Below are 10,412 nucleotides of genomic sequence, written 5' to 3'. Positions count from 1 at the left end.
CCACATCGCCAAACTGGCCCACTTTTGTGATGATATATAGGCCCATCCACTTTCTCTTTAACTTACCCGGGAACAACTTTAACCTTGAATTATACAACCACACCTTTTGACCCACTTCAAAAGTCCTTTTCCTCAACTTTGCATCATGGACCTTTTTTAGTTTTTCTTTATATGCAGAAGCACATTCATATGCTTCATCCCGAATTTCCTCAATTTCATTCAATTTCAACTTCCTCAATTCACCCGCTTCCTTATAATCCGCGTTAACATTCTTGATCGCCCAAAACGCCCTATGTGCCAACTCCATTGGTAAATGACACCTTTTCCCATAAACTAATCGATAAGGAGTTGTGCCAATAGGAGTTTTGTAGGCGGTCCGATACACCCACAATGCATCATTTAACTTAGAAGACCAATCCTTTCTATCGACCCGCACCGTCTTCATCAAGATTTCTTTAATTTGGCGATTTGACACTTCAACTTGTCCACTTGTTTGTGGATGTAAAGGAGTAGCAATTCGGTGATTCACATGGTACCTTTTTAAAAGTTTCCCAAAGTTGAAATTCTTAAAATACGACCCGCCATCACTAATAATAACCTGGGGAATACCAAACCGAGCAAAGATGTTTGATTGAACGAATTTGCAAACTACCGAATGGTTATTGGTTCTTGTTGCTACCGCTTCTACCCACTTGGACACATAATCAACCGCAACCAAGATATATAAAAATCCATTAGAATTTGGAAACGGGCTCATAAAGTCAATTCCCCATACATCGAAAATCTCTAACACCAAAATCGGTTGCAATGGCATTTCATCCCGTTTTGAGATACTACCCAACTTTTGACAATTCAAACAATGTCGGGCATACTCACTTGCATCTTTGAAAATGGTGGGCCAATAAAACCCACATTGAAGTACCCGGTAGCCCGTCTTCTTACCATTAAAATGAAATCCGCACGCCGGTGCATGTGCATGAGTCAAAATCTCCCATACCTCAGAATCGGGAATACACCTCCTTATCATTTGATCCGAACCAATCTTGAAAATCCGGTTCATCCCAAATATATTGTTTCACTTGGGCCATGAACCGTTGTCTTCTTTTCTTCACCCAATGACTTGGAATAGACCCTGTTGCTAAATAGTTCACAAAGTGGGCATACCACGGTGCGGTTGACACGACTAACAATTGTTCATCGGGAAATTGTTCGTTTATCTCCATCGGGTTATCGACACCCTCCAATGAAATTCGGGATAGGTGATCCGCCACGACATTTTCACACCCCTTTTTATCCCGAACCTCTAAATCAAACTCTTGCAAAAGCAATACCCATAGAATTAACCGTGCTTTTGCATCCTTCTTCTCCATCAAATATCGAACCGCACTATGGTCCGAATAAACGATCACCTTACTCCCCCAAATATACGAGCGAAACTTATCCAAAGCATACACCACCGCAAGCAATTATTTTTCGGTGGTTGTATAATTAAGTTGCGCTTCGGATAATGTTTTACTCGCATAATAAATGACCATCGGTTTTTTATCAACTCGTTGACCCAACACCGCTCCGATAGTAGTATCACTAGCATCACACGTGATCTCAAACGGCAATCCGGTGGTTGTAGAATGGGAGCTTTCACCAATTTTTCCTTCAAAGCATTAAATGCTTGCAAACACTCATTAGTAAAATCAAAAGAAGCATATTTTAACAACAAATTACATAAAGGTTTTGTGATCATACTAAAGCCTTTAATAAATCTTCAATAAAAACCCGCATGCCCCAAAAATGACCTTACCCCTTTAATGTTTTTAGGTGGAGGTAAAGATGATATTACCCGAACCTTTGCCTTATCCACTTCCATTCCCCTTTCTGAAATAACGTGACCCAACACGATACCCTCATGCACCATGAAGTGACTTTTCTCCCAACTTAGAACTAAATTTGTCTCAACACGTCTTTTTAAAACCTTTTCTAATTCATTGAGACAAGTTTCATAAGTTGGACCAAAAATGGAAAAGTCATCCATAAATACCTCAAGTGAATCCCCGACCATATCCGAAAAAATACTCATCATACAACGTTGGAATGTGGCTAGGGCATTACACAATCCAAATGGCATTCGCCGAAAAGCAAAAGTGCCATATGGACAGGTGAAGGTGGTCTTGTGTTGGTCATCCAGGTGGATAGCAATTTGATTATAACCCGAGTACCCATCCAAAAAACAGCAACACTTTTTACCCGATAATTTTTCAATAATTTGGTCAATAAAAGGTAATGGAAAATGGTCTTTAGATGTAGCGGCATTTAATTTACGATAATTAATGCAAACTCTCCACCCGGTGACCGGTCGGGTGGCGATTTGTTCACCGCTTTCATCTTTAATTACCTGTATACCTGCTTTTTTCGGTACCACTTATGTAGGACTTACCCATGCGCTATCCGAGATGGGATAGATAATCCCCTCATCCAACCACTTTATTACCTCTTTCTTCACAACTTCTATCAAATTGGGATTCAACCTTCTTTGAGTCTCTCGGGTTGGTTTTGCCTCCTCATTGGTGATGATTTTGTGCATAACTATAGATGGACTAATGCCTTTTAAATCGGCAATTGTCCAACCTATGGCCGCTTTATTCGTCTTCAACACCTTCAACAATTCTTGTTCTTGGGCCTCTTCCAAATTAGATGCAATAATGACCAGTAATGTGTCATTATCCCCCAAAAACGCATACTTCAAGTGGCTAGGCAAATCCTTCAATTCCAATTTCGGTGGGCTTTCCAATGACGGTTTTGTACCCGAATCGATCACAGCTGGCAGACTTTCAATTTGATGAGTCCATGGTGGTCGTCCCTCTTTTACTGCCAACACGTCTTGATTTTTCTCTTCCATCCTCAATGCACAAAGATGTACCTGTTCAGAAAAATCACAAACACATGCTTCCAAAGCATCTTCCTCATAATCATGTGGTTCACACATGTCAACAATATCTGCCATGAAACACTCATCACCACGTAAAGAATTAGATCCGTTAGTGAACACATTTAATCTCATTTTCCGATTCCCAAAAGCCATATCAATCGTACCCGATCGACAGTCAATAATAGCATGAGCGGTGTTTAAAAACGGTCGACCCAATATAACATTTTGTTGTTGGGTCGAATCAACCGATGAGTGGTCTAAGACCAAAAATTCAACCAGATAGTAAAATTCTTCAAATTTTACTATCACATCCCACACAATTCCTCGGGGGAGTTTATGGGACAAATCGGCTAACACAACCGTTGTCTCAACTCGTTTTAAAGGACCAAAATCATATTGGTCGTATAAACCCCCCGGAAAGAATACTTACTCCGGCCCCAAGATCTAGAAACGCCTTAGACATTTGAAAATCGCCTACTTGAATGTTAATTAAGGGCGTTCCCGGATCTAGAAGCTTAGGAGGAAGATCTCCTTTTAAAACCGCACTTACCCGCTCAGTTAAATCCACTCGTAGAGGCACTTTTTGTTGCCTCTTTTGAGTGTATAATTCTTTTAAAAACTTAGCATACGCGGGCACTTGTTTAATTGCCTCAAGTAAAGGTAAATTTACCTTTACTTGCTTAAAAACTTCCCACATCTCTTCTTTTTGAGAACCCCTTCTTGAAATGATATTTTTCTTACCCGGGTCGAGTAAAGACGAGGGAAATAGGACCACATTTGGTTCCACTTCCTTATTTTTATCGTTTAAATTTGAAGTTTGACCCAGATTTTGTAACGATTTTTTAAACACGACATGTTTAGTGGGTTTATTTGTTACAATTTCATCATCACTTTCATTACCCGTAATATCCTCAACTTCCCCATCAACCACACCCGGTGATAAATCCTTTTTATATTCTTTACCACTTCTTAAAACACTAATGTGGTTAATAGGAACATTAGGAGAAGAGTTGTGAGAGGGATTTACCTTTGTGTCGCTTGGCAATTGACCCTTATTCTTCTTCAAGTCCGACACTTCAGTTGCGAGTTGACCCATTTGTGTGGTCAACGATTGGATAGCTTTATCTCTAACTTCATCCTTTTGCATGCGAATTTCATCGAGTTGATTTCTTCGTTGCATGTCTTGTTGCATCACTTTGAGCATCTCCATCACTTCATTTCCACTCGATGAACTTTGACCCGTTGGCCCGCTTTGACCGCCACCCCCTTGACCTTGAAACCCTTGACTATTCCCACCATAAAAATTACATTGGTTATTGTATTGTTGGCGAGGAACATAATTGCCTTGATTTCCTTGAAAATTCGGGTTAGATTGAGTGGCCGGGTTTCCATATCGAAAATTCGGGTGATTTCTCAACCCGGAGTGGTAGGTGTTGGAGTTCATGTTGTAATTCCTACCACCTCCCCCTTGAAGTGCATTCACCTCTTCCACCGGTGCTTGGCCTACCCCACATACCTCCGAAGCATGACCCAACTCGTTAAAATTTGTACAAACATCAATTACCTGATTAGTGGTTTGTACATTTCCTTCTTCCACAGATTGCACTTGCGGTCTACCAATCGCCGGTCTTGCTCTTCGTCCGGTTTGGGCCTTTCTCTTTGAAGTAACCGCCATTTGTTCCAAATATGCCCAATCATCTTGTTCATAATTGGTACCAAATGTGCCATTCGTGATCGACCTCAAATCCCGTTCATCATTCATACTCAAACCCTCATGAAACGCATTCAACAATTCCCATAAAGCAATACCGTGATGAGGACAATTCTTGATCATCATATTGAACCTCTCGAATGCTTCATGAAACATTTCCCCCGATTGTTGTTGGAAGGTTCTCAAACTTCTTCTCGCATCGTTGGTCTTTTGGGCCGTATAGAATTCTTCCAAAAATCTTTGTTGCATTTCGGCCCAAGTATAAATAGACGCGGAAGGAAAAGTGTAAAACCATCTCTTTGCCTTGTCTTCCAATGAAAACTGAAATAGAACCAACTTCACCTCATCCGATGTAAAACCTTGACCCCCAATTGTGTTGCAAATGGAGTCATATGCCTCCAAGTGGAAGTAAGGTTCCTCCGTTGCTAGACCCTTATACTTCGGAAGACTTTGAAGGGAATTGGTTCTTACTTCTAATGTTCTCCCTTGTTGATTGTGAGGGATAACCACCGGAGACGGATTATTAGTAATTATGGGTCAGAAATGGGTTTCAATCCCCCTTACCATCTCTCTTGCATGCCTTCTTGGTACCCCCATTGGTACTCTTGGTTGACCCATTTGCCTATAAATGGGCCTTGGCTGCGCAAATTGTTGTTGAAACTGTGGTTGGGGCATCTGCGGTTGGAACTATTGATCTTGAGGTTGCCCTTGCAGTTGTTGAATAATCGGTGGCGGTTGAACTTGATTAACAACAACCGGTGGTTGTTGTTGAGCTTGTTGTTGAACTGGTGGTTGAGCTTGTTATTGAACAACCGGCGGTGGTTGTTGTCGATTAAACTCTTGCAACGGTTCCGGTTGTTTCCATTGACCATAACCAAAATTTCCCGGATTTACCCTTTGACTTCCATCACCTCCTGTGTAGTAACCTTCCACTTCATACCCTTCAAACTCATTGTCGAACCCATACCCGTAACTGTCACCTTGCGTTCTTGAATATTGCATGAAATGCGGGGATTGGTATTGGTAACTTGATGGTGGTGGTTGAAATGTTAGTTGTTGGTTTTGTTGAGATGATGACGATGCACCAAAGGTAGGAAAAAGGTTGGAAATAGATGGCAATGTGGATGATGTTGCGTAAGTGTATTGAGCAGGGATGGGCTCGGTTGTGTGAGGTGGAAATTCACTTGATGTTGTAGATATATTAGTAGTGATAGGTGTAGGTGAAACTGGTGGAGGTGTGGATGGTAATTTTTGACCCGAAGTGGGAACTGGTGATTCCATGGTGCTGTTCGATGCAGTTGGAGAACTAAGAAGCTTGTTCTCTCTAAGTAGGACTCGGTTTCTTCGAAGTGTTCTATCAATCTCGGGATCAATAACTAGTGGTGATGACCTGTTAGAGCTTCTAGTATGCATACACCTGTAGGTACCTGCACACTAACACAACCAGTGTAAACCCGAAAATAACAAACAAAAACTACTAAAGCTAACACATGTTGCGCACTACTTCCCGGCAACGGCGCCAAAATTTGACGTGAGGTCGAAGACTCGCTCAAAAATAAACCAATTACAACAATTAGATAGCAATAATCGGGTATCGAACACAGGGAATTTGTGGAAAATGTATTACTAAGTAGCTTTATGATTAAACTATATTAAACTAAGTGCAAAAGTAAATTCAAAGAGTTGGTGTTTGGTTTTGATTAACAAAAATAACTAAAACAATAAACGAGTTTTAAACAATATAAGAAAGAATGCTCTCTCCCGATTTCAGGTTTCCAATGTTGATAAAGTTAATGTTTACTTGTGAGATGAACTACACAATTATAGTTCGTGAAAATGCATTTGGATGTGATAAGAGAGGACTAAGTACTTGGATTACAAAAACGCAAGGTTGTCACTCAAAAATCAGTTTAGTATTGTTAACCCTAATTCTCTTCTACTAAATCTCGATTGCCTATGGCACCAAGAACGGATAGTCAAGAACACGAATTTATACTATGATCAAAATACTATCTCACCAATAACATAAACGATTAACCAATATCCAATTAGAAAACCTTACAATTCGGGAGAGAACATAAAAAGTACTAGCCACACATCGTTTGATTAATCATCACCTCAATTAAGATAATCGAACGAATCATAAACCCAAACAAATGATTATAATCACCAAAGTCTTGTTCTTGATCTCAAAAATTCGTCTCTAGCTTGTTTAGAATGAAGGATATGTGAAAAGACAGCCCAAAAACGAGTATTAAACCAAAAGAAATCGGCAGTTACGACATGAACCGTGGCCCACGGTCTACACCGTGGGTCAAGGTGGACTTCAACAATGCTGAACCGTGGCCCACGGTCTCCACCGTGGGCCACGGTGGTCTTCATGGTCACCGTACCAGCCACGGTACAGTGGCTTCTGTTCCGCTGAGCGTTCTGTTCCGTGGCCCACGGTGGAGACCGTGGGCCACGGTGGACTTCCACCATGACTTCCCGTTTTCACTTCTTTTGACCCCATCGCGCGTTTCTGGCTCATTCGGTTGCCTCGGTATACACCATAATGGCCCTGAAACCTCCTTTGAACCTACAATTCACCAACAACACCGTAGTTATCTAATTTCACACGATAAACTAATTCAAAACATGATTATTACAACTTTAAATCAATTAAGGGTTGTCCCATGGACCACCCGTCATATACCATTGGGCTGGGCTTTACATTTCTTTATCCTTTGGTTTCTTCTCTTCCCCACTGGGGCTGTAGTTGGCCTCCTTTTATTCGCTTGATATTATCTCGCCTCCTGGAGCATGCAAAAACCATGACTTGATATTTTTAATCAAATACTTAGGAAAGTAAATTACACCGACACCAATATGACGTTGATAAATCAAAATCAGTTTTTTACTTTTTAACGACTAAACTTGGTCCCACGGGAAGACTAAAAAAGAAAGTGTGTCAAACAATTCACCAGTTTCAATTTTCAAACGCCTTTGAATCAACAAACAAACCAGACAGACAATAAACGCAGTTTCAAACTCCAATTTCATCGATCGTGTCTGCTGGCTGACCATCGTTTGACTTTCTCAAAGTTGGCGTAAGTATTACTTCTTCTTCTTCACTCAACAACCAAACCAATTATTATTATTATTATTATTATTAAATTTATTTTCTCCATGTTTTCGTTAGTTTTGATTGAAGTTTGTTATCGAGAACCCATCATTAGGTTTCTATTCCTATCGTGATTTCCAAGCATCTAATTAGGTACTATTCATTTTTATAATAATAATTTGGTATCGTTTGGTGAGATTGTAATTCATATTCTTCTTATTTATATGAGTGTCTGCTTGCATCTGTAAAATCCACACACAGCTGAAATTAAACCGGGGTTGATTCAATCTCATCTGTTATTAAGTATGTTTGTTTATTATTTAATTTAGCATTGCTTTAATTTTTAAACCTTGGTTATTAGAGCATTCAAATTCATACAAATCACCCGCATTTTTTGTTACATTTAAACTTGTTTTCGACTTAGGCGTGTAATATTGTTGCAGATTCAGCTTTTCACAATGGCGACTAATGGAGATCATAAAGCTACAAAGCCACCTCCCACGCCTTCTCCTCTCCGTAACTCCAAATTCTTTCAGGTATCATTTTGATGCAGGATTTATAAAATTGTTACTTGATACTATGTTTTTCTTGTTTATAACTTGTTCAAAACATGAAATATGTAAAGTTTAGTTGTGTGTATATATATGTGCAGTCAAATATGAGGATATTGGTTACTGGTGGTGCTGGATTTATAGGCTCTCACTTAGTCGATAAACTCATGGAAAATGCAAAGAATGAGGTATCATGTTTACACGCGATAAAAAGTTATGTGTTATATCGTATCTAATACTTGTTTCATATGTGTTTTGACACTCAGGTGATTGTTGCTGATAATTATTTTACTGGCTCAAAAGGCAATCTAAGAAAGTGGATTGGTCATCCAAGATTCGAGCTCATTCGTCATGGTAAATTACTAATTTTAATTTTAAATTGTAAGTGGTAGTAAATGTTCTTCTTTTGTAATGATAATAATATCTATACATCTTTGCAGATGTCACAGAACCGTTGCTGGTTGAGGTCGATCAGATATACCATCTTGCATGCCCTGCTTCACCGATTTTTTACAAGCACAATCCCGTAAAGGTGCGTGTGTGTTCTCATTTTCATTGCTTTTTGAAACTAGGACAAGATTATATTTGGGATTTTAAGGAACTGTAACGTGTGACAGACGATAAAGACGAATGTGATTGGCACGCTAAATATGCTTGGTCTTGCAAAGCGAGTTGGAGCAAGGTTTTAATATTTTATATAAATTTGGAACATTGGATCCTCGTGGTATTTGAGATGTGCATTTATGTATGACATTATTTGTACTTTTAGGATTTTGCTTACATCGACCTCAGAGGTGTATGGTGATCCTCTTGTGCATCCTCAACCCGAGACCTACTGGGGTAATGTCAACCCAATCGGTAAGCTCACGTGATCGTTTACCTTTGTTATATGCAGAATGTTCTATTACATTTCTGAAATAATGTAAATAAAAGCAATGAAATTTGATTTTTTTTTATTTTGTTTTTTTGATGTGTTTTGCAGGGGTTAGGAGTTGTTATGATGAAGGAAAACGTGTGGCAGAGACTTTAATGTTTGATTATCACAGGCAACATGGAATCGGTAACATGTTACAATTATGATATGTATACTAACAGTTTGATTTAGTTAATTGTGTTTAATCATTTTTTTATTTTATAGAAATTAGAATCGCTCGTATTTTCAACACGTATGGACCCCGGATGAACATAGATGACGGGCGTGTCGTTAGTAATTTTATTGCTCAAGCGCTTCGGTAAGTATTAACTGTTAATTGTAAACAGGTTACAATTTGTTATTTAAACCACTAAGTATGTATTCTTAATCGCTTGACCTGAATCCTTGCAGTGATGAACCTTTGACTGTTCAAGCTCCTGGAACCCAAACTCGCAGTTTTTGTTATGTCTCTGATATGGTATTTCATAAAATAATATGAATATATGATTGGCTGTATGTGGTCAAACATTGACTATTTTGCGGTTGTATAGGTTGATGGGCTTATTCGGTTGATGGAAGGGGAGAATACCGGGCCAATTAATATTGGTAATCCTGGTGAATTTACAATGATTGAGCTTGCTGAGACAGTGAAAGAGGTTAGGTTTTTTTTTTTTTTTTTCCATTTTTCTTTTGGTTATTTGATTTGTTTGAAAGGGATGAGTTTAGATTGTGTGTTGAAATGCAGCTTATAAATCCTGGAATAGAGATTAAGATGGTCGAGAATACACCTGATGATCCAAGGCAAAGGAAACCAGACATCACGAATGCTAAGAAGTTGCTTGGATGGGAGCCCAAGATCAAACTGCGCGATGGTCTTCCTCTCATGGAGGCAGATTTCAGGCTAAGGCTTGGAGTTGCCAAGAAGGTATAAACATGCAAACAAACAAGCAAGTTTTTGATGATATTTGTCAGTTGTGTGCTTTGTTTTCTACACTTGTTTTTGCTGTCTAAAATTTTTATCCTCCAAATCAAATAAATTTGTTCTACTTGTAATTTGGCTATTTGTTTGTCTTTTTGAACATTGAATGAATCAATAGTAAAAGCCCGACAAGACAGGCGGAATGCTTCTACATGTAATTTTGCTATTTGTTTTCCGTTTGATCATCAAATGAATTCTACATGTAATTTTGCTGTTTGTTTGTCCATTTGAA

At 39.1% G+C, this 10,412-nt stretch overlaps 1 protein-coding gene across 1 annotated transcript; it reads left to right on the top strand.

Moving 5' to 3' along the window:
* Positions 1 to 8,184: 8,184 nt before the first annotated feature.
* On the top strand, positions 8,185 to 10,172 carry LOC143634518 (UDP-glucuronic acid decarboxylase 5-like). Its single transcript, XM_077102572.1, has 11 exons — positions 8,185 to 8,273; positions 8,390 to 8,476; positions 8,555 to 8,642; positions 8,729 to 8,820; positions 8,906 to 8,970; positions 9,058 to 9,146; positions 9,271 to 9,348; positions 9,427 to 9,520; positions 9,613 to 9,679; positions 9,753 to 9,857; positions 9,947 to 10,172. The coding sequence occupies exons 1-11, from the start codon at positions 8,196 to 8,198 to the stop codon at positions 10,130 to 10,132; spliced, it is 1,029 nt and encodes a 342-aa protein (XP_076958687.1). The 5' UTR covers positions 8,185 to 8,195; the 3' UTR covers positions 10,133 to 10,172.
* Positions 10,173 to 10,412: the final 240 nt, after the last annotated feature.

This window comes from Bidens hawaiensis, unplaced genomic scaffold, assembly GCF_021521415.1.
Source record: "Bidens hawaiensis isolate Kalapana, Puna unplaced genomic scaffold, B.hawaiensis_p1.1 tig00007072_1, whole genome shotgun sequence".
In the NCBI taxonomy this organism is placed as follows: domain Eukaryota; kingdom Viridiplantae; phylum Streptophyta; class Magnoliopsida; order Asterales; family Asteraceae; genus Bidens; species Bidens hawaiensis.
Note: the sequence above shows the minus strand (reverse complement) of the source record. Positions and strands in the feature narration are given on the sequence as shown.

Excerpts from the sequence above, each read along its gene's own strand:
- LOC143634518 (XM_077102572.1), top strand. The coding sequence starts at position 8,196 with ATGGCGACTAATGGAGATCATAAAGCTACAAAGCCACCTCCCACGCCT. Across the intron at positions 8,274-8,389 it reads GTAACTCCAAATTCTTTCAG|TCAAATATGAGGATATTGGT; the intron begins GTATCATTTTGA and ends ATATATGTGCAG. Across the intron at positions 9,521-9,612 it reads TTTATTGCTCAAGCGCTTCG|TGATGAACCTTTGACTGTTC; the intron begins GTAAGTATTAAC and ends GAATCCTTGCAG.